Consider the following 24,297-nt stretch of genomic DNA (forward strand, 5'->3'; position numbering starts at 1 on the left):
ATCTCATATTCTCTGAAACTTTCAGGTGGATGGCTGTTAGAGAAAGCAGATTTTCCTCTGCCCAACAAAATATTCTATGAGATAGTGAGAGCAGGGTGCGAGACCTGGTACCCCCCCCCCTGGTGTCGTAGAAAAGCCACTGTCGTCATGTTGTCCGATAGTACTTTGACATGGTTATTTTGAAGAGCGAAGGAACCTGACTTCAGTGTCTCCCAGACTGCTCTGAGTTCTTGGGAATTTGAGGATCAAGCAGCTATGGTCAGTGGCCAAGTTCCCTGAATATATATGCCTGGGAGTTTGGCTCCCCAACCTTATTTGCTTGCATCTGTTAGAATTACGATTGCTGGGAACGGATGCAAAGTTACACCCCTCTCGAGATTTGAGTGTTCCGACCACCAATATAAGGACGTTTTTACCATCTGGGGTATTTTTATCTTTTGATCCAGGGATGACTGTTTTCTGTCCCATGAGGAGAGTATCCATATTTGAAGTATACGGGAATGGTTCTGGCCTTAGGCGACTGCCTGAATGCAAGCGGTCATCTGGCCTTGCATACTCATTGCCGCTCTTATTTTGATATTGGAAATTAGATTCATTCTTTTTTCCCGTGGTAGTAAGGATATCTGGAAGATAGAGTCCAGTAGAACACCTAGAAATGTAGTCAGACTGCGCGGAATCGGGATCCAGCTCAGCTGGAAAGAATCTCTCGGGTGTTTGCGGTAATTAGAAAGTCGTCCAGATAGGGGACTATAATAATTCACTGTCTGCGAAATGATGCGATCATTTCTATCATTATTCTTGTGAATACCCTTGAGGCAAATGCAATCCCGAAAGGGACGGCTGTAAACTGGTAATGAACCGCCTGCCGAGTATTTTACTGCAAATCTTAGGGTGGTAGTAAGCATCCTTTAAATCTAGGGTGCACATGTAAGCCCCTTTCTTTAATAAGGGAGTGGTAGATGCTACCGATTCCATCTTGAACCTCCTGTAAGTTATCCAATTGTTGAGAGGTATCAGGTTTATTATTAGCCTGTATGAATTGTCGGCTATTTTTATGAGAAATAGAGAGCAGTAGTAACCTTCTCCCCACTGATCCTGTGGTACTTTACATATTACCCCTCCCTGGTGTAAGTTTTGGATGTTGTCCAACATCTTTTTCAGGAACTGTTATGGCTGTGTGGTCAGAATAAATCTCTTTGGAGGAAAGGTTGAAAATTCAATCCGATAGCCGATTTTTATTATGTCTAGGACACATTTGTTTTGGGTGATGTTGTTCCAGAGACTGTAAAATTTTAACAACCTTCCTCCGACCCTGGCGTCATGGTCTGTTTTCTGGTCTATAATTATTTGGGTTGAGAAAGAAGCCTCTACCCCTCCCTCCTTTAGGGTAACTCCAACGACCTGTCTTTCCCTTCCCTCTATAGTTCTCACTCTGAGGTCTCTGGGAACGAAAGGGATATTTTCTTTTCGTTAGATTTATTCTCTGGAAATCCCTTCTTTCGGACACCTTCTCTAGCATTTAGTCTAGGTCTGGGCCGAAAACATATTCCCCCTGGAACGGAATGTTAAAAAGCCTATTTTAGAACGAGTGTCCCCCTTTTGCCAGTATCTTAACCAGAGAGACATTCTTGCGGCATTGGTAAGGGCCCCATCATTGGCCGCGAATCTGATACATTCCGCCGAGGCATCTGCTATTAAACATGTTGCTGCTTTTAGGAGAGGAATTGACTCTGCTAATTGGTCCCTAGGTGTTTTTACCTTTACGGTGGTTTTCTAGCTCCCCTAACCAGTTAAAGAGGGTTCTATCTACTAAAGTGGCTGCTATGTTAGACTTCATGCTAAACATTGATGCTTCCCAAGCCTTTTTTAGAAGACAATCAGACTTCCGATCCATGGAGTCCGTTAATGGAGCTGAATATTCAAATGGCAAGGATGTTTGTTTAACTACCTTTGCCATCTGGATAGCGTCCCAGATACCTGTATCCTCTTCACTAAAAAGAAGGCGATTTTTAAATTCACGGGAGACCCCCAGCCTGTTTTCTGGGTCTTTCCATTCGTCATTTATTAATTCATTCAGATTTTCATTAATAGGAAACACGCATTTTTTTCTTTGATTTTAGACCACTAAACATCTCATCTTGGATAGTTTTTCGTTTTTTAACTTCCTCAATATTCATCGAACCCCTGATTTCTTTTAGTAAATCATCTAAATCCTCAGAGGAAAAGTAATATTTCTTATTATCGTCCTGACCTCCCTGGGGATTTATTGACCAATTCATCCATCTCCTCAGGAACTTTTAAGCTCCCCATGCTTAAGTTTCTGGGATCGCTCTTTCTCAACCTAATGAACGAGAGGGAGAGAGAGGGAGACCCAGCTAGTACAGCTTACAGTAATATATCATGTATTATCCCCATGGGGAAAACTCACGGGAGTGGATGGGCAGGAGACCTCAGATTCTTGCAACTGGGACCCCACCAGATTGGCACCAGGAAAGGACATGCTTGAAAACAGAGACCTCACAGAAGGATGCCCATGGCAAGTACATGGAACACTCCGGTTTACTTACCTGCTCCACGTTCCCGATGCAGTCCCCGCTTGTGACATCACTTCCGTCCGTGCGGTCGTCTGACGGCACTTCCGCCAGAACTTGTTTGCTTGCATAGCCGTAGCCCCACGTGGGTCGGGACGCCGGTGGAAGTGCTACACTCCATCCTGCTTTAGTCTCAAAAGACAACAGGTGGACCGGTGGTTTCTACAAAAGGGGGAGGGAAAATCGGCAGGTACGCTTCCCCCCAATGGAACACCGGTCGGAAGGAGGGAAGCCCCTGATCATTACCTCCATTTTAAGGTTAGGAAAAAGTTTTTTCTTCAATCCTCCACCCTTAGGGGAAGAGGATCCTCTCTTTATCCTGACTCCTGTAGGTACAGGAAATAAACTGGCGGGAGGCTGAGGGTGGGGCCCTTTGAACCTCGCTCAGTTCCAGTCCCTACAGGGGTCAAGGGATCATCCTCCTAGTGTGCCGTCATGGGGGACGAAATGGAAACAATCGATATCCATAAATGAAATAACACACTTGTAAACATATATAGCGGTCCTGGAGTCACTACAAACACATTGATCACAACCCTATAAGAAATGTAGAAGAAATGCCTCCCGATCTGACCCCCTTAGACTTTTATCTTTGGGGTCATCTGAAGGAAATTGTCTATGCTGTGAAGATACGAGATGTGCAGCAACTGAAACTACGGATACTGGAAGCCTGTGCTAGCATTTCTTCTGCGGTGTTGCTATCAGTGTGTGAAGAGTGGGAGAAGAGGGTTGCATTGACAATCCAACACAATGGGCAGCACTTTGAACACATTTTATAAGTGGTCAGAAACTTGTAAATAACTCATGAAAGAATAAAGTAACGTTAAAACCAAGCACACCATTGTTTTTCTTGTGAAATTCTCGATAAGTTTGATGTGTCACATGACCCTCTTCCCATTGAAAAAACTAAAGTTGGATACAAAATGGTCAACTTCAAAATGGCCGCCATGGTCAACACCCAGCTTGAAAAGTTTCCCCCCTCCCATATACTAAATGTGCCACAAACAGGAAGTTAATATCACCAATCATTCCCATTTTATTTAGGTGTATCCATATAAATGGCCCACCCTGTATATACACTACCGTTGAAAAGTTTGGGGTCACCCAGACAATTTTGTGTTTTCCATGAAAACTCACACTTATATTTATCAAATGAGTTGCAAAATGACTAGAAAATATAGTCAAGACATTGACAAGGTTAGAAATGATGATTTTTATTTGAATTAATAATTTTCACCTTCAAACTTTGCTTTCGTCAAAGAATGCTCCATTTGCAGCAATTACAGCATTGCAGACCTTTGGCATTCTAGCTGTGTATTTGCTGAGGTAATCGGGAGAAATTTCACCCCATGCTTCCAGAAGGCCCTCCCACAAGTTGGATTGGCTTGATGGGCACTTCTTGCGTACCATACGGTCAAGCTGCTCCCACAACAGCTCTATGGGGTTGAGATCTGGTGACTGCGCTGGCCACTCCATTACAGATAGAATAACAGCTGCCTGCTTCTTCCCTAAATAGTTCTTGCATAATTTGGAGGTGTGCTTTGGGTCATTGTCCTGTTGTAGGATGAAATTGGCTCCAATCAAGCGCTGTCCACAGGGTATGGCATGGCGTTGCAAAATGGAGTGATAGCCTTCCTTATTCAAAATCCCTTTTACAAATCTCCCACTTTACCAGCACCAAAGCAACCCCAGACCATCACATTACCTCCACCATGCTTGACAGATGGCGTCAGGCACTCTTCCAGCATCTTTTCAGTTGTTCTGCATCTCACAAATGTTCTTCTGTGTGATCCAAACACCTCAAACTTCGATTCGTCTGTCCATAACACTTTTTTCCAATCTTCCTCTGTCCAATGTCTGTGTGCCTTTGCCCATATTAATCTTTTCCTTTTATTAGCCAGTCTCAGATATGGCTTTTTCTTTGCCACTCTGCCCTGAAGGCCAGCATCCCGGAGTCGCCTCTTCACTGTAGACGTTGACATTGGCGTTTTGCGGGTACTATTTAATGAAGCTGCCAGTTGAGGACCTGTGAGGCGTCTATTTCTCAAACTAGAGACTCTAATGTACTTGTCTTGTTGCTCAGTTGTGCAGCGGGGCCTCCCACTTCTCTTTCTACTCTGGTTAGAGCCTGTGTGTGCTGTCCTCTGAAGGGAGTAGTACACACCGTTGTAGGAAATCTTCAGTTTCTTGGCAATTTCTCACATGGAATAGCCTTCATTTCTAAGAACAAGAATAGACTGTCGAGTTTCACATGAAAGCTCTCTTTTTCTAGCCATTTGGAGAGTTTAATCGAACCCACAAATGTAATGCTCCAGATTCTCAACTAGCACAAAGGAAGGTCAGTTTTATAGCTCCTCTAAACAGCAAAACTATTTACAGCGGTGCTAACATAATTGCACAAGGGTTTTCAAGTGTTTTCTAATCATCCATTAGCCTTCTAACACAGTTAGCAAACACAATGTACCATTAGAACACTGGAGTGATGGTTGCTGGAAATGGGCCTCTATACACCTATTTCTTAACAGGCATGCATCTCTTAATAAATTATGCACATCTTACTCCAGTACTCTTCAGATTAACACTGGTGTCTGAAATATATCCCCCCCATGAGTCCAGTGTATTCATGAGGAAAGAGCTCCCCCCGCCCCTCTCCCTAATGATTGATGAGATGCGGTGTATGCAGATACACCGCAGCCTGTCAATCTCTGTGAGGAGGTGTGAAGAGGTGGGGAAAATGCTCTCCTCATTAATACACCGGACATATAACTACGAGTCTGGTCTATTCTTTGATCGATTCTATTAGCCAAATGGAACAATATATTTTGTGTTGTTTTGGCTAATAGAAGAATGGATCTCTCCCTGTAATTACCTAGGGTAGAATATTGAGGTGAGAGGTCTGCTTTAATGTGTTGTCCAAATTGGAAATCCCATTCTCAAAAGATAGCCGTTTTGGTGACCAGCTGTTCACCCTAGGACCAGCTGCTAAAACCCTGGCGATCAGTTGTTATTCCCATAGTACATTTTGGGCAACCAAACATTGCCAGTCTGCCAAAGCGAAGGCTTCTGATTGGCTACAGAAAGTAAATGGATAGAAAGAACAGGGTGACTTTTAAAAGAATGGAAAAGGCTCATAATCAGAAATATAAAGTATAAATATTATAGAAATAAAAAAGTTGACCAGATTCTGGCAAATATGAATCCCACGGATATGATCCATGTTGATTCAAGAGAGAATGTTATTGGATAACAAAATTAGATAAGAGGGACATAAGGGATAAAATGGCTACTATATTTCTGGGACATATCTTTGTACTTAGGTACTCTTTGTTTTACATTGGTGATATAAATAAAAAATATAGAAGGAGCATTCAGCCCACTGACTACTTCATAGCCCCCTCCACATAAAAAAAACTCCTTGAAATGGTATCCAGTAAACATAAAACATGATGATCTCCTATGAGAAGTGTCCACCAAGTAAAAATATGAACCATATAATAAGCTAGGTGGAAAACACTATTATAACGCACATGCTGGAACTGCAGTAAATAATAATAGTCCTTTCAGAAGTAATAAATACAGACTATTTATCCACCACTACCGGAATAAGAGCCCACAAGGTGGTAGTGCCATAAAGAAATGAAAGTTTACAAAAGCAGAAGTGCTTAACAATAGACACTAAGGAGTTGAGGAGTTAGTTGACAATTTAAGTCACAGCCATCAATGGAGAAGTGGCCGTGTATGTACAGTCATTCTCCATTGTGCTGAATGAGAAGTGCACAACTTTATTAATTAGCAAAAGGGGGCATTGTCTAAAGAACACACTCTGGCAAGCACTGTTTATTGGTGCAATGATTATGGGGGCACACTGTAGCAGGCACTGTTTATGGATGCAATGATTATAGGAGAACACTCTGGCAGGCACTGTTTATGGGTGCAATGATTATAGGAGAACACTCTGGCAGGCACTGTTTATGGGTGCAATGATTATGGGGGCACACTGTAGCAGGCACTGTTTATGGGTGCAATGATTATGGGGGCACACTGTAGCAGGCACTGTTTATGGATGCAATGATTATAGGGGCACACTCTGGCAGGCACTGTTTATTGGTGCAATGATTATAGGAGCACACTCTGGCAGGCACTGTTTATTGGTGCAATGATTATAGCGGCACACTCTGGCAGGCACAGTTTATGGGTGCAATGATTATAGGGGCACACTCTGGCAGGCACTGTTTATGGGTGCAATGATTATAGGGGCACACTCTGGCAGGCACTGTTTATGGGTGCAATGATTATAGGGGCACACTCTGGCAGGCACTGTTTATTGGTGCAATGATTATAGGGGCACACTCTGGCAGGCACTGTTTATTGGTGCAATGATTATGGGGGCACACTCTGGCAGGCACTGTTTATTGGTGCAATGATTATAGGGGCACACTCTGGCAGGCACTGTTTATGGGTGCAATGCTTATAGGGGCACACTCTGGCAGGCACTGTTTATGGGTGTAATGATTATAGGGGCACACTCTGGCAGGCACTGTTTATGGGTGTAATGATTATAGGGGCACACTCTGGCAGGCACTGTTTATGGGTGTAATGATTATAGGGGCACACTGGCAGGCACTGTTTATGGGTGCAATGCTTATAGGGGCACACTCTGGCAAAGACTGTTTATGGGTGCTACCATTATGTGGAACAAGCAGGAGCTGTTTACGGGGGCACCCACTGCTTAAGGGTGCTCTGAAAGTTTTAAAAAAAAAAAACAGCAAGCTTTCTGATTGCGTATTATTGTGAGAAAAACTAATAATACATATTTTACATGTTACTATGGACTGGTACGATAGAGCCAGCGATGACATACCAGTACACAGGCACTCTCCAGCAGGCAACTCTTAAGATCCTCCTTCACCCCAGCACAAGGATGATTATCCTCCACTTTCTCCTCAAAATATTTAGGCATGGCTACCTGTCGCGGTATGCTGTTACACCTGATACTTTACTGAAACCTTTACAGGGGCAGCGCCATCTTTCTCCCAAAATGCAATGCGAAATTTTCAGTCGCAATACAACATCATTAGTGAGAAGCGTCCATATACGTCATTACTGTGCGCAACGACATAGGAACGTTCCATTTACTGTGCGCAGAACAAAATCAAGCAGGAAGAACTACATTTCCCGTGAGGCCTCGCCTCGGCAGCTTCCGTCGCTACACTTCCGCTTGCTCATGACGTCACTGGGCACTACGTGTTCTGCCCTGTGTTGCAGGAAGCTGTCAAGGTGCGGAGCTTATCAGGTGAGATGTGGAATGCGGTGCCCACCACAGCAATGACGTCTTATTGCTTTTATACCTGTACCCTTATGGCGTGTATTGTAATAGGTTCTTGATGTAATGCTAACATGGGCAGATTGTATCACCCAGGGGTGTTTGCAGTGTCACTAAGCCATGGCAATATAACAGTGATGTGCTGCTGTACAACATCCAGGGCGGTCTGACGTCATCGTTGGTTTTCATTTCAGTATTCTTCATTTTGTGTTTTTTGTAATGATGGTGTATTTGTCAGGCACATTGGACGTGTTTAACCACGTAGAAAATTACTAATGAACGTTTTATTACGCTGACACTTGTATTTTCAATTAACTCCCGGGCTGATCAAAAATGTCTGAATTCTGTGGCCATCTTTAGGCCAGGGCTTCTGGGGCACAAGTTTCTCCTAGTTTAAAGGGGCTCTGTACTTCATCAGAATGTGATCAACACCTTGTCTTATGTTTCTCCTCCACAGTAATGTCAATATGGTGCTTGCTCTGGGGTTGTCATGGTAGCATCAACTGACTTCCTGTCTTGTGACCTGTACTCTTATGAATGTGGACAGAGCGTTAGACATTTTTTGGGTGCGTTGGGTATCTGGTTCGTAGGACATGTCCATTCGAGCGATAAAGCAACTTTGAAAATAGTCTGATTAATTTTCTACCGTTTAGTGTCCACAGCTTCCGTGCAGAGCTCCGTTATTACAGATCACTACAAACCTTTGTGTTCTGGTCCTGCAGTCACATGTCACGCATGGTACTCGCTCCCATCTACACCTTTAATAGCAGACATAAGAGGGGCCAGAAGGAAACTCCTAACTGTAGGATCAAGCTACACAAGGTTTGTTTATAGTATGTAATCTGGCTCACATGATCTACATGGGAGCTGCATACACAGTAGGATACATAGAATTAAAATTACTAAAGAGTTGCTATCCGAGATTTTTCAAAATTTCAGGACCAGCAGTGAAAGTTATTCACCTTTGAAATCTCCCCTGTCACTCCAGCACTGATGCTTCGATGGTCCCTGCCGGTTCTGCAGCAATTATGTCATGTCCATCATTCATGTGACTGCTGCAGCCAATCACAGGCCTCAGTGGTCACGTGCCGTACATGCAGGCATCACCACTGAGGTCAGTGATTGGCTGCAGGTCATGTAAATGATGAACGTGACATCATCACTGCAGTCGCAGGGGGAGCTAAAATGTTAGTAACTTTATTTTTTTTTTTAATTTTATTTTTAACATTCACTGCAGGTCCTGAATTTTTTTTTAAATCTCAGACAAAACCTTTAAAGACCACTGTGAAACCTTTAACCTCTTCTTATATAGGCACATATTCAAGTTTTAGCCATCTGCCACTTTAGTAGCAAATTGTTCTATTCCTCTGCCAACCTACATGTATTTGCTTTTATTTTTAAGATATAAGACTTTGCTGCTGTGTGATAAAATAAGTGATATATTTAACTTTTTTTTAACACGTCTTTGCAGAGATCGGTGTGGACAGCCAGGAGGTTTGTAGCCTATGGGCAGTCAGCAATAGTGAATAGGAGATCTGAAAACATATGCCGTATTGTTCTCTTCCTGCTACAAATCAGGACAAGTAGCAAAATAGCTGTGGTTTCTTTACACAGGCTTCATATAGTGCCCTCTTTGAGGGGGCAAGATGGAGATCTGACAAGGGAGATGATGCCATTCCACTGGGGTTTCCATTAAAGGGGTTCCTAGATTTTGCCTCGTGAAGCCGCGATCAGTCAGGCATTGCTTTACGTAGCGGCCAGACACATGGATGGCTTGAGTCCACCAGAAACTCATCCTAAGCGGGAGCCTACCCTTCTGTGATTTCTCCATGAGGCAACCCCTTTAAGTGCAGGGTATTTTAGGTTTGTAGTCATTTCTTAGGCCCTAACTCAGGAGCAGCTATTTACGGTATCTCTACAGATCACATACTACATAGCATGTACCATGACCAATTTTGGTTAGGCCTCATGCATACGACCGTAAAAATCGCCCGTAGCTGTGGACCGCAATTTCGGTCTGCAATTACGGACGCATTCACTTCTATTGTTCATGGACACCTTCCCGTTTATTTACGAGAAGGTGTCCGGGCCATAGAAGTGTACCGCAAAAGATAGGACATGTCCTATCTTTTTTGCTTTTTACAGTCCATGCTCCCATACTTTTTATGGGAGCACGGGCCGAGAATGCGGGCTGCTGTCCGCGGCCGTCCCCACGATTGCGGCCCATGATAACAGGCACGGCCGTGTGCAATGAGGCCTTACTACTTTTTAAATAACTTTCCACTTTTTACATTGATTAGAATTACAGCTCATGACTTTCCTCTGAGACGTGCCAGGAGTTGTTGTTCTAAATACTTTAACAGGTAAATTACGATAAGCCGGCATGTTTGGTGGTTGGTGCGATCTTGGAGTAATGTGTTTTTCTTAAAGTGTACAAATTCTACATGGTAGTGCTTACAATAGGCTTTAATCGTTGAAATGTAGTTCATTATCAGAGTCCTCCATACGGCATGCCTGGGGCATATGAATGCCTGAGCACCTGATGCCCATGCGAAATGCGTTTGTGTCATGCAGTATGTCAAATATTGCTGCGTGTGGGTTCGGAGAGGTGTGTACTTTTTGGGCAAAGAAAAGGGCTATTTTTAATTAAAAGTTTTTTGTTTATTTCTTTGTTTTCTTATTCTCAGTCTAAACAATTTTTTACATTTTACTGAACTTATTCATTTATTTTATTACTTTACTATTGGGCCCCAGGTTAGCATGAGCTATGTGTTCCCCGATGTCACCTTTAGATCACTGTAAATTTAAAAAATGTGTTTTCTAGAATTAAACTACTAAAAAACTTTAATTCACAAAATAGCTAATAAAAACCATTCCTCTGAATTGTACAGGAACCACTGATAAAAGACTTGTATAGATGGAGATTATCCAGATTTGGTGTCTGTCTCCATCAGTGCCACCTCTGTTACCAGTGATCTGTAAACACTGATATGCAGAGAAGACGCAGATCACGTCACCTTTGCACAGGGAATCTGGTGACATCCATTCATTTATGTGGCGTGGGCGAGAAGGGTCTAAGTTAATAAAATGAATAGCAAAAACTTGAAGTTCATACAAAGTTGAGGTGGTCCTATGGATGGTATTGTCTATAGTAACTAAACCATGTCCATTTCCCTGTTCCCTTATCCTTCCTCACTGTTTACGGCCTGTTCTATGTGCCCGGTTTTCTAATACCAGTTTTCTTGTTCACCTCCAGGCTTTATGTGAAGCCATTTCGTTGCCCTCAAGATGCTGCCTACCACATCAGTGAATTCTCGGGCACAAGGCAATGGCACGATAAATTCTTGGGATGCAGCAAGGCACACAGCCGGAGCCAAGCGCTATAAGTACCTGCGGAGACTTGTTCACTTCAGACACATGGACTTTGAATTTGCGCTCTGGCAGATGCTTTATCTTTTTACTTCACCACAGAAAGTGTACAGAAACTTCCAATACAGAAAACAGACAAAAGACCAATGGGCGAGAGATGACCCTGCATTCCTAGTCCTTCTCAGTATTTGGTTATGTGGTAAGTTGTATTAATATGTGAAGCTGGGAATTTTATTATGTGTTCGCCATTTGTCTAAACTTCCATAAATAGCCTTAGACTTCGTTCACATCTGCGTTGGTGTCCCGTTCTGATGTTCCGTCGGAGGTTTCCGTCAGAACGAGACCCTCAGCAGACACAAACTGACACCGACAGAAACCAGGGGTTTCCATCACCATTGATTTCAATTGTTTGTTTTAAATAACACTTGTACTAAGACTAAATCCTGCGTTTGTTTTTCTTTTTGCACAGTGTCCACATTAATGTTTGGGTTTGTTTTGCAAATTGGATTTGTGGAAACCCTGAAGCTTCTCCTCTGGATTGTGTTTATTGACTGTGTTGGTGTAGGGCTACTGATCGCAACCTTTATGTGGTAAGTGAGTCACCGACTATAATGTAGTATATATGCACGCGTATCACACTCCACATTGAGTTACAAAGCCATTGTTTGCTTCAAAATAAAGTTAGGCATCAAGCAATAGTAGCCAAACTGTACAACGGCATAAAGTGCTACGTCGGGGACTGTATGGATTTACTTGTATAGGTGAATTATGGTTCCATACAATGCAGAGGTTGTATGGAGCCATAATACAGCCATGTGCATGAAATTTCACTGTACGTAACAACGAAGAAGCCTTGCGCTTGGCCTTTATTTATGTAGTGAGAAAATACACTTTTTTTTTCAGTCATGTGAAGTACACATTGGGTACAACAGTTTGCCAGTATTTATATTGCAAGGCAATATAAGATTTCCGTTTAAGGTGGAGCTAGTATTAGTTTAAAGGCTATGTACACCTTTTAAAAACTTTTTTTTTCAATAGAAATGTATATCTGTGCAATTGGTGCACCTTTGTAATTATATTATCAAAAAATATTTTTACTTTTTGAACTACAGCTGCTCTGTATACAGAGCAGCTGTATCTAACGCTGAAACCTGTAGCCACCAGGTCAGCGGGACTGATGGGTTCAGTGACAGCAGGTCCTGCTTTGTCTTTCCGTTCATGGGTTCCTACGACGGAAAGGTTGAACGAAACCTAACGCTGAGGTGAACGGGGCCTAAGATTGACAATGTCGTTGCCGGAATAAGGTCTCATTCACATCACGTGTTTTACGTACGTGCAGCGTACATGTTAAACGTAAGCTGTGATGGATGCCTAACAGTGGAATCTGTCACCCATAGGTTATTAGATACAGATACGTCATGAACTCTCATGACATTTTCATGACGTATCGATTAAATGGATCCCATAATAGTGGCATCCGTCACCCATAGGTTATTATGACATCCATTTAATGTATCAGGGTGCCTGTTATGTATACCATAAACTGGCATACGTCACCGATAGGCTTCTTAATGAATATAAAAAAAATATATATATGTATGTGTGTGTGTGTGTGTGTGTGTGTGTGTATATATATATATATATATATATATATATATATATATATATATACACGGCGCAGTATTGGTTTGTTTTTTGCGGGATCTTTGTTGGATGGAATAGCGTAGTCTACTACACTATTCCATACCTTAAAAAAAGGTGTACTGACATATACCCGCCGGAGGGAGGCTAGAGACACCTCTTTTTGACCTCCATTGGGCTAGTGGAGCCCTATGGAAATGATCCACATGTACGCCGGGAGCTTTCCATGCTAAAAGTACATTACAAACATAATGTGAACAGGGCCTATGAGAAATCTTCAATCCCGGATGTTTAACCTTTAAAATACTGCAATTAATACTGTTTGTGATATAAACAAAAGGAGAGGACTCCCTTTGTTGGATTACTGTCAATCCTGGTGACACAATCATCAGTGTTTACCTATACATTCAGAATGCCGGACCCTTTCCTAATGCCTTGCATGTTATTATGTACTGGCATATAGCGTTAATCCATTAACCCCTTCCCGCTCCTTGACGTACTATTACGTCATGGCAGCTGTATCGTTCGCGCTCCATGCCGTAATAGTACGTCTCGGGAGTAACGGCCGTTTCGGCCGTCCTCCCGACACATACAGGAGCTGTGACGCTGCTGTCTTGTTCAGCAGCTGTCACAGCTCCTACAGCGGGGACCGATCGCTGTGTCCCCGCTGATTAACCCCTTAAAAGCCGCGTTCTATAGAGATCGCGGCTTTTTAGGGGTTAAGCTGCCATCGCCGGCCTGCTACGCGATAGCGGCCGGCGATGGTGACTATGGCAACCGGACACCAAACAATGGCGTCCGGCTATGCCATAGACGGAAGCCTAGTGAGTCCTGACAACGTCAGGACCCACTATGCTTGCTGTCAGTGAGTAGCTGACAGTTCTAATACACTGCACTACGCATGTAGTGCAGTGTATTAGAATAGCGATCAGGGCCTCCTGCCCTCATGTCCCCTAGTGGGACAAAGTAATAAAGTGAAAAAAAAGTTAAAAAAAGATGTGTAAAAATTAGAAAATAAAAGATTTAAAAGTAATAAAAGTAAAAATCCCACCTTTTCCCTTATCAGTCCTTTATTATTAATAAAAAAATATAAACAAACAAATAAACTATACATAATTGGTATCGCCGCGTCCGTAACGGCCTGAACTACAAAATTATTTCATTATTTATCCCGCACGGTGAACGCCGTAAAATAAAATAATAATAAACCGAACCACAATCACAATTCTTTGGTCACTTCACCTCCCAAAAAAAGGAATAAAAAGAGATCAAAAAGTCGCATGTACCTAAAAATGGTAATGATTGAAACTACAGTTCGTTACGCAAAAAATAAGTCCTTGCACGGCTTTATTGATTGAAAAATAAAAACGTTATGGCTCTTAGAATAAGGTAACACAAAAAGTGAATGATTGTTTACAAAACGTATTTTATTGTGCAAACGCCATAAGACATAAAAAAAAACTATAAACATCTGGTATCGCCGTAATCGTATCGCCCCGCAGAATAAAGTGAATATGTCATTTATAGCGCACGGTGAACGCTGTAAAAAAAAACGAAAAAAAGACAATAGTAGAATTGCTGTTTTTTAGTCACCACGCCACCTAAAAATAGAATAAAAACTGATCAAAAAGCCGCATGCACCCCAAGAAAACTACAATGGATTCCTCAAGGGGTCTAGTTTCCAAATTGGGGTCACTTTTGGGGCGTTCCCAATGTTTTGGCACCACAAGACCTCTTCAAACCGGACATGGTGCCTAATAAAAAAGAGGCCTCAAAATCCACTGGGTGCTCCTTTGCTTCGGAGGCCGGGGCTTCAGTCCATTACCGCCCGAGGGCCACATGTGGGATATTTCTCTAAACTGCAGAATCTGGGCAATACGTATTAAGTTGCGTTTCTGTGATAAATCCTTTTGTGTTATAAAAAAAATGGTATAAAGAGGATTTTCTGACCAAAAAAAAATGTAAATTTCACCTCTACTTTGCTCTAAATTTTTGTGAAACACCTAAAGGGTTCATAAACTTTCTACATGCTGTTGTGAATACTTTGAGGGGTCTAGTTTCTAAAATGGGGTATTTGATAGGGGTTTCTAATATATGGGCCCCTCAAAGCAACTTCAGAACTGAACTGGAACCTAAAAAAATAAATAAATGAGGCAATACTTCGCTTCTTACATTATACTGATAATGAGCCGTGCCCACCCCGAGATTACCCCAGTTTTGACCGTTTGTCTAAACGGAGACCCCTATTAGACCGTTCCAGTGCCCGGTTTTCCCAAGCATACACCCCCGAGAAGTGTATTTCTATTGATGAGTCCCTGGTACATTTTAAAGGGAGGGTTCAATTCCGCGAGTACCTGCCGGGTAAGAGGGCAAGGTATGGCGTGAAGATGTATAAGCTGTGAGAGTGCATCAGGGTATACCTACAGGTTTAGGATATATGAAGGAAAGGCCACCCCCAAACCAGACTGCATCCTGGACTACAATAGGTACATGGGAGTGATGGACTTGTAAGATCAAGCCCTGAAGCCCTGCAGCGCCATGCGGTGTGGTATAAGAAGCTGGCCGGGAACATCATATAGATGGCTTTGTACAATGCGTACGTGCTACGTCGATGTGCAGGCCAGACGGGAACTTTCCTGGAATTTCAAGAGGTGATTATCAAGAACCTAATCTTTAGGGACCAAGAAGGGGGGGCACCCAGTACTTCTGGAAGCGAGCCCACACGCATCGTACCAGGGCAACACTTTCCAGGGGAAGTTCCCCAAACTGGCAAGAAGGGAAAAAGTCAAAAGAGGTGCAAAGTCTGCTATAAGAGGGGGATAAGGGAGGACACAATATATCAATGTGACACGTGTCCCGAATAACCAGAGCTCTGTATGAAAGTGTTTTAAAATTTATCATACATCCCTTGGTTTATAATTTACCCCAATTTTACTTACCCTGATGCACTCCGCACAGCTTATCCCCCCTCGTCTTTCCCCTCTGGGCCCTGCTGTGTGTCCAGGCAGCTGATAACAGCCACATGTAGGGTATTGCCATACCCGGGAGAACCCAAATTACAGTTTATGGGGTGTAGGTCTCCGGTCAAAATGGTCACTACACCTCTAGATGAATGCCTTAAGGGTGTAGTTTTTAAAACGGGGTCACTTCTTGCGGGTTTCAACTGTACTGGTACCTCAGGGGCTTCTGCATACATGACTTCGCACTAGAAAATCCTGAGTAGGCCAAATGGTGGTCCTTTCCTTCTGAGCCCTCCCATGGGCCCAAACGGCAGTTTATCACAACAAATGGGGTATTGCGGCACTCAGAACAAATTGCGCAACAGAATGGGGTATTTTGTTTCTTGTGAAAATAAGAAATTTTCAGCCAAAACTACATATTATTTGACAAAAATAATTTTGTTTTCATTCCCAGCCCAATTCAAATAAGTTCTGTGAAGAAACTATGGGGTCTAAATGGTCACATTACCCATAAATGAATTCCTTGAGGGGTGTAGTTTCCAAAATGGGGTCACTTCTGGTGGGTTTCCATTGCTTTGATACCTCTGGGGCTCTGCAAATGTGACATGGCACCCGAAAACCAATCCAACAAAATCTGTACTCCAAAGAACACACAGCGCTCCTTCCCTTCTGAGGCCTCCCATGGGCCCAAACGGCAGTTTATCACCACAAATGGGGTATTGCCGCACTCAGGACAAATTGGGCAACAAAATTGAGTATTTTATTTCTTGTGAAAATAAGAATTTTTGAGCTAAAATGACATATTATTGGAAAAAATATATTTTTTTTAAATTCCCAGCCCAATTCAAATAAGTTCTGTGAAGAAACTATGGGGTCTAAATGGTCACATTACCCATAAATGAATTCCTTGAGGGGTGTAGTTTCCAAAATGGGGTCACTTCTGGTGGGTTTCCATTGCTTTGATACCTGTGAGGCTCTGCAAATGCGACATGGCACCCGAAAACCAATCCAACAAAATCTGGACTCCAACAAACCTATAGCGCTCCTTTCCTTCTGAGCCCTCCCATAGGCCCAAACGGCAGTTTATCACCACAAATGGGGTACTGCCACACTAAGGACAAATTGGGCAACAAAATGGGGTATTTTGTTCCCTGTGAAAATAAGAAATTTTGATCACAAATGACATTTTATTGGAAAAAATGAAATTTTTTTCATTTCAGAGCCCAATTCAAATACGTGCTGTGAAAAAAATGTGCGGTCAAAATGGTAACAACAACCCTAAATGAATTCCTTGAGGGGTGTAGTTTACAAAATGGGGTCACTATTGGGGGATTCCTACTGTTTTGACACCTCAACACCTCTTCAAACCTGGCATGCTGCCTAAAATATATTCTAATAAAAAAGAGGACTCAAAATGCACTAGGTGCTTCTTTGCTTCTAGGGCTTGTCTTTTAGTCCACGAGCGCAGTAGGGCCACATGTGGGACATTTCTAAAAACTGCAGAATCTGGAAAATACATATTTAGTAGTGTTTCTCTGGTAAAACCTTCTGTGTTACAGAAAAAAAAATGAATAAAATTGAAATTCAGCAAGAAAAATGAAATTTGCAAATTTCACCTCCACTTTGCTTTAATTCCTGTGAAATGCCTGAAGGGTTAAAAAACTTTATAACTGCTGTTTTGAATACTTTGAGGGGTCTAGTTTTTAAAATGGGGTGTTTTATCAGGGTTTCTAATACATATGCCCCACAAAGCCACTTCAGAACTCAAGAGGTACCTTAAAAAAAAGGCTTTTTAAATTTTCTTAAAAATATGAGAAATTGCTGTTTATGTTCTAAGCCTTGTAACGTCCAAGAAAAATAAAAGAATGTTCAAAAAACGATGCCAATCTAAAGTAGACATATGGGAAATGTGAACTAGTAACTATTTTGGGTGGTATAACCATCTGTTTTACAAGCAGATGCATTTAAATTCTGAAAAATGCAATTTTTTCAAAATTTTCGCTAAATTTTGCAATTTTTCACCAATAAACACTGAATATATCGACCAAATTTTACCACGAACATGAAGCCCAATGTGTCACGAGAAAACAATCTCAGAATCGCTTGGGTAGGTTTAAGCATTCTGACGTTATTACCACATAAAGTGAAATATGTCAGATTTGAAAAATGGGCTCTGAGCCTTAAGGCCAAAACTAGGCTGCGTCCTTAAGGGGTTAAAAGAAAAATAAAGAAATCCCTTAAAATGAAAAAGAGAAAAATAATAAACAATTACAATGAACAGGGTTTTTGTTTTTTTTACTAACAAAGAAATAATATATGGAACAGTGATGTGAATGGTAGTAATCTCTGTACAGCACTAAATAATGGCATAAACTAAATCGATGTCTAAAAAAACCTCACAATTCATTCATTAAAAAATAAATAAAAATAAGGCCTCTAACAGCTACGTTGACGCAAAAATAAATGTGACTGTCAAGCTACGGAGGAACAGAAATTAAGATACATTTGTGTTTTAAAGGCCATATCAAGGGGTTAAGCCAGCATTAAAGCTTTAGTCCCTTTGGATAGAATGTGTGATGGTAATTCAGTCATAATTTAACGTGTATCTTGTGCTTTGTGTTTCAGGTTTATTTCTAACAAGTACCTGGTAAAAGATCAGGGAAGGGATTATGATGTGGAATGGGGTTATGCATTTGATGTCCACTTGAATGCATTCTATCCACTTCTGGTCATCCTGCATTTTATCCAGTTGTTCTTCATCAAATGTAAGGAAATGGCGTGTGTTTAGAAAGCACCTTTTACTGGACATTACCTGTCATTATTGACGAATGTTTTCTAAAACAAATCCCAAAATGAAACAATCACAATGATTTGTATATCCAAACCAGATCAGTGATGTGTCAGGTACTTTATATAAGTGCCGCTCTTCTGTGATCCCTTGGTTGGCAGATATCATCATCGCCTCCCAATGATTGTACTGTCCGTTTATTACTAGTTCCGTGTCAGTTGCCACGCAAAGCCAAAGGGGTTTAAGAGCTCTACAGAGTGCTGTGGTCCATTCACTATGGAAATAAGGGGGGTCCCTGCTCATGGATCCTCAGTATGGTGAAGTATTAAAATAGTCCTAGTAGATTAAGATCGTTACTCTGCCAGTAGCTGAATGGGCTTAAAAATTGCCAAACATTTTTAGGAGCGGAATAAAACAAACTTGAAAGTTTATCTTAAGACATAATAAAATTTCAGTGAAATTCTGAGTTCGTTAGAGAAGTTACTTTATACCTACATGGAAATTTGCATTACATACTTTTTTCTTAAGTTCTATTAACAAATAAAAAAATCCTGAAACCTAGGCCTCTTTTAGATAATGAACATGTAGTAATCTCATTCCTTGTACAATCGATGTGTAATCGCATTCCCATATTATGTTTTGCAGATGTCGTTTTGTCAGACTGGTTTATTGGATACTTTGTTGGGAACACATTCTGGTTAATTGCAATTGGCTATTACATCTATATAACGTTCCTTGGATATAGTGGTAAGTTACGGGGTCAGGTTTTTAATTCACCGTATTTGGTGCCAAATCAACTAGGGGTGTAGAAGGGGGGGCGTGTAGAAAGGTGACAGCGGTAGCAAGGTGAGACTGCTGGTTCACTTTCCATGGCCTAGTGACAGGTCCTCTTTAAATGAAGAATATAAAGATGGAAACTGCATATTCATGTTTTGTTTGTTGGGTCCTCAGGCTGCGGAGCTGGTGGTTACCAGGAAATTTATTACCACTAAAAAGAATTGCTCTGCAGAATATATATATATATATATATATATATATATATATAGCTATTTTGTTAGGTAGTTTAATAAAACCACTGGTGACCGCCAGCTCCACAAATAAATCCTCATATTTCAGCTTCCTGGATCCCTGTGACTATGACACGAAGTGTGGGGGGAGGGGGTACTAGGTTTTAAGTGTAGTTGGAAAAATTAATATGTAAAATGATGTGAAAGAATATTACTTATTTAGAGAATAAATGTTGTGTTGGTTACACTTTTCTGTTTTTTCTCTTGTCAGCGCTGCCATTCTTGAAAAACACAGTCATATTACTTTACCCATTTGCTGCTTTGGTATTACTCTATACTTTGTCATTGGCTCTGGGTTGGAACTTCACAGCAATGCTTTATGCTTTCTACAAGTACCGAGTGGACTGAACATCATGCGGCTTTATTGTTGCTTTTGTATAATTGTAAATAACTCTTTATTGTAGAATATAATTTGTCTCTGGTTTAAGAAAATAACGAGTTTGTTTTGTTTTTTTTCAATGGCGATGGAATATTTTGTTTTTACGTACAGCAGCCCGGATTAGTTGGAAAGGATCCACCATTTCAGTTTTTATTATGAGATCCACACACCTTTTATACTACAGCAACAGAGAGGCAATCTATTATACTTTATATATGACAAACATTACACAGGATTGTATATTTCATAATGGATTGAAGTTCCAAACCTGAACATAAAGAGATGCAAAAGGAGCCAAACCCAACTTTTTTCCTTTATATTTTAAAAATAGGGTATAGATCTACAGTGTGTATATATATATATATATATATATATATATATATATATATATATATATATCGTTAATAAAATGTCAAGTTGTATACAGAATGTGCAAACCATGTCCTTTAGAGACATGTCAAATATTACGTTGCTGCTGGTTATCATTGCTCCACTGGGTCAGTCTGTCACGTTTCTTTCCCTTGTCACCTGATCTCATCACCCCTGCCCTCGTTAGTACAAATTCAATTTATTATTTTACATAAGATGACAGTAATGCATTTAATTTCAGGATCTGAACATACAGGTTATGACTAACTTATAGCTTGAAGGACTCCCTTACCCAAAAGTAAAAGGTGGCAAATGTCCATGTATACACCAACTTGCCCATAGACTTTAAAATATTTCATTAGGGTATCCTTTTGGCATACATTTGGTTGTGTTGTGTCAGGTTCTCTTGGCCTACTTTTTTTTTAAAAGCGCAATCAATTGTTAATTATTAAAAAAATAAAAAAGATATTGTGTGGTATATCTTTTCAAACAGTCCTGCCGAAAGCAAACCCTGAATACGGTGTGAAACGTGCAGATTGCAATTGTTTAATTGGAATATAACCCATTTTTAGTTTCAAACAGTACCCACGCAGGAGGATATAGTGAAGAGCAATTGTACCAAATGGGGATATGGATATGGAGGAAAAGGGATGTGGAGGGACATAGGGCAGGAATATAGAAACCAAACATCAGAGCCATTAAATTAAAATTTACATATTAGCCACATAAATCTAGAAAGAGCAAAGTATCTCTTTATCAAAAGCATACATCGCATTAGCACAAAAAAAATAAATAAATAAGGAAACCACATATTATAATTAATGGTATATTGAAAGTCAGGCGAATGAGGGGAGGAAAGCCATGGGTCCCACACCGCACGATAAAGGTGAAGTGAGTCAGTTCTCATAGCCTCTAACTTCTCAAAGATAGCTATATGATTAACTGTATTATTAACCATAGAGAAATCAAGATCTAGTGTACGCCACTTTGAGGCTACATAAATTCGAGCTGCCAGGAAGATAAACTGGGCAAGTTTAAATTTGGAATTTGACATTCTCGGAGGAATAGCCCCCAATAAGCACGTGGGTAGTCGTTTCGGGACGGAAAACTGACATACATTGGAGATTAAAATACAGACTTCTGTCCAGAAAGTTAATACTCGAGGGCAAGACCACCAAGTATAATACATAGTAACCTCAAGGCTACAGCCTCTAAAACAACTGGCAGAAACCGTAGGATAGATGGCGTGAAGCGCTGCTGGAACATAGTAAGCTCTATGGAGCAATTTTGTGGATGTCTCCACCAATGATACCTGCCAGCTACCCCTACCTATCGTGTCACAGCATTGTCTCCACTGTGCAGGCGAGTTCGTGGCACCCATGTCCTCTACCCACTTCAGCATATATGGCAATTTGGTATCAGGATGTGGTGTATTAAAAATACTGTACAATATAGACAACAAACCTAGTCGAGAAGGTGATTAAAGTAATTCTACAGTGGTGTAAGACATACTAAATTGGGCAGGAACTAACCTTTGCAAAAAAGAGAACAGCTGGATAGCCCTGTATTGCTCAGATACAGGGGGGACACAGGCGTCAGTAAAATGAACGTATGAAATGAAACGTCCCTCCTTAATGAAGTCATGGACTTTGGTCAATTGTTAAGAATACCACCAATGAAAATTAGAGCACTGTAGACCCGAGGGGAACACTGGATTCCCAAAAACAGACGTCAGCGGGGAGTGATGAAATTGGAAACCATGCTTAAATCTAACTAAACGCATTAATAATAATAATAAATGGTATGAGAGGAGAGAGAGATTCTTCAGAGTAGTCGGTAGGGGTGAAACCATCCACATCAGTGCGCCCCAAGGATATGGCGCAAACTGTGCCATTTCCAAGGAAGCCCATATTGGCGCCCTAGCCGGGGGAAGATGTGTCAACAATAGTTGAGCTGCCTTTATAGTATTTGAGCAGATTAGGGACTGAAAGACCCCCGATTTTCTTATGATACATCATGATACGTGTCGATATTCTGGGACATTTATTGTTCCAAATGAATCTAAAAATGTCCTTCTTGAGGGCTTGTAAATTGCCCTTCTGAAGGGGGATGGGGAGGGTTCTAAATAGATAAAGCAGTCTGGGGAGGGTAACCATTTTAATCGTGTTAATTCTGCCCACCCATTAAATCAGCCCTAATGGCCTTAAACAACGGAGGATAATTATTTTTATAAAGGGAGTCAGGGCTATGCCTAAATAGGGAAGACAATATTCTTGGGTGTGAAAACCAAAGTTTAGCTCCACTAGTTTTTGTAGAGAACGTGGGACGTTACAATAAAGGGCCTCTGACTTGGATTGATTTACATGAAGACCTGAGACTGCGGAGAAGGAGTCAAGAGCCACCAACAAATTTGGAAGGGAAGTCAATGGTTTGGTAAGAGTGAGGATCAGATCATCAGCAAAGAGACTTAATTTTTGTTCCCTGTTCCCAACATGTAGACCTGAAATATCTGGATTGCATCTAATTACTTCCGCTAAGGGTTGAATAATGCTGGAGAAAGGGGGCAGCCCTGCCTAGTGCCTCTCCGAATATGTATAGGATGAAGTTTGGTGGCCGGTAATTTGAGGTGCACCTCAGGATTTTTATAAATAGTCTTCACAGCTTGAAGAAAAGGACCCCTGATACCTACTCTTTCCAGCACTTTAAATAGGTATGCCCATGAAAGGATATCAAAAGCTTTTTCGATATCTAAAGCGAGAAGGACCATTTAGAATTTAGAGGTATTAGCAGAATGAATAAGAACATTTTCCTAACATTATCAGGGGCTTCACGTCCCGTGATAAATCCTACCTGATCTCTATGAACTAATTGAGATAAATACCTGTTCAACCGCCTGGCTGAAATTGAAGTAAATATTTTAGTATATATGTTAAATAAGGAGATCGGCCTATAGTTACCTGACATCAAGGGGTCCCTTTTGGGTTTCGGAATAACTCTTATCATTGCGGAGAGGAATTCAGTAGGCATGGGCTGACTCCTCAATAAATCCATACAGAAATTCAAAATATGGGGAGCCAACTGTTGGAATAATTTTTTTTATAATATAGAGCTATGAACCCATCTGGTCCCGGGGCTTTTCCCAATTTCAACTCTATAATTGTGACCTCCATGTCCTCAATCATAATCTCATTATTCAGTGAATTAATATCCGTTTGGGAGAGTTGAGGGATATTGATAGTAGCCAAAAAGTCCGTCACCGCAGCCTCAGAAAGGGGAGAGGGATTGGCATATAAAGATTGGTAAAAAGTGGTAAAGGCATCATGAATACGATCTGGATTAATCGTGGTCTGTCCCGGGCGTGACTCAATAAGAAACACCTGATTCATTCTCTGTCGAGCCTTAAGCTACTGGGCCATAAGTTTATCAGGCTTATTAGCCCATTTATAATATTTTGATTGTGTCCATCTAAGGGCCTTTTCTGTCCTATGGGTTAACAACATATCAATCTGAAATTTGGTATCTTTAATAGCACGAATAAGATAAAAGGAAGGACTACTTTGATTGGCCGCCACTAAACGGGCAAGCTTGGCTTCAAGAGCAGTCGGGGCCTGGGATCGTTCTTTTTTAAACTTCAAAGCCAATGCTATTATCCTACCCCTTATAAATGCTTTATGGGCAAGCCACACAGTATGGGAATTAACATCAGGAGTGGCATTATCGAGAGAGCTCAGTCTGAATCTGTGACTGAACAGTAGGGTTGGCTAAGAGTGATTTGTTAAGTCTCCAGGAGAAGGGCATGGCACCTCGTTT

At 41.2% G+C, this 24,297-nt stretch overlaps 2 protein-coding genes across 4 annotated transcripts in view; one reads left to right on the forward strand and one right to left on the reverse strand.

The window, feature by feature from the left end:
* The window catches only part of COA5 (cytochrome c oxidase assembly factor 5), a 30,782-nt gene extending 23,049 nt beyond the window's left edge, over window positions 1–7,733 (reverse strand). The window contains exon 1 of the mRNA XM_075852617.1: window positions 7,453–7,733. Coding sequence (XP_075708732.1) covers window positions 7,453–7,551 — 99 coding nt within the window. The 5' untranslated portion in view covers window positions 7,552–7,733. The remainder of the gene's footprint in view (window positions 1–7,452) is intronic.
* A 26-nt stretch (window positions 7,734–7,759) lies between these two features.
* UNC50 (unc-50 inner nuclear membrane RNA binding protein) lies at window positions 7,760–20,174 on the forward strand. Of its 3 annotated transcripts, XM_075852616.1 has the most exons (8): window positions 7,760–7,884; window positions 8,568–8,736; window positions 10,215–10,277; window positions 11,171–11,482; window positions 11,753–11,873; window positions 18,510–18,649; window positions 19,318–19,419; window positions 19,951–20,174. In XM_075852616.1, the coding sequence occupies exons 4-8, from the start codon at window positions 11,203–11,205 to the stop codon at window positions 20,085–20,087; spliced, it is 780 nt and encodes a 259-aa protein (XP_075708731.1). In that variant the 5' UTR covers window positions 7,760–7,884; window positions 8,568–8,736; window positions 10,215–10,277; window positions 11,171–11,202; the 3' UTR covers window positions 20,088–20,174. The 3 variants fall into 3 exon arrangements, with proteins under 3 accessions (XP_075708731.1, XP_075708730.1, XP_075708729.1); XM_075852615.1 differs by lacking the exon at window positions 10,215–10,277; XM_075852614.1 differs by lacking the exons at window positions 8,568–8,736; window positions 10,215–10,277 and having other exon boundaries at window positions 7,761–7,884.
* Window positions 20,175–24,297: the final 4,123 nt, after the last annotated feature.

The sequence above is a fragment of the Rhinoderma darwinii genome, chromosome 2 (assembly GCF_050947455.1).
Source record: "Rhinoderma darwinii isolate aRhiDar2 chromosome 2, aRhiDar2.hap1, whole genome shotgun sequence".
Lineage (NCBI taxonomy): Eukaryota > Metazoa > Chordata > Amphibia > Anura > Rhinodermatidae > Rhinoderma > Rhinoderma darwinii.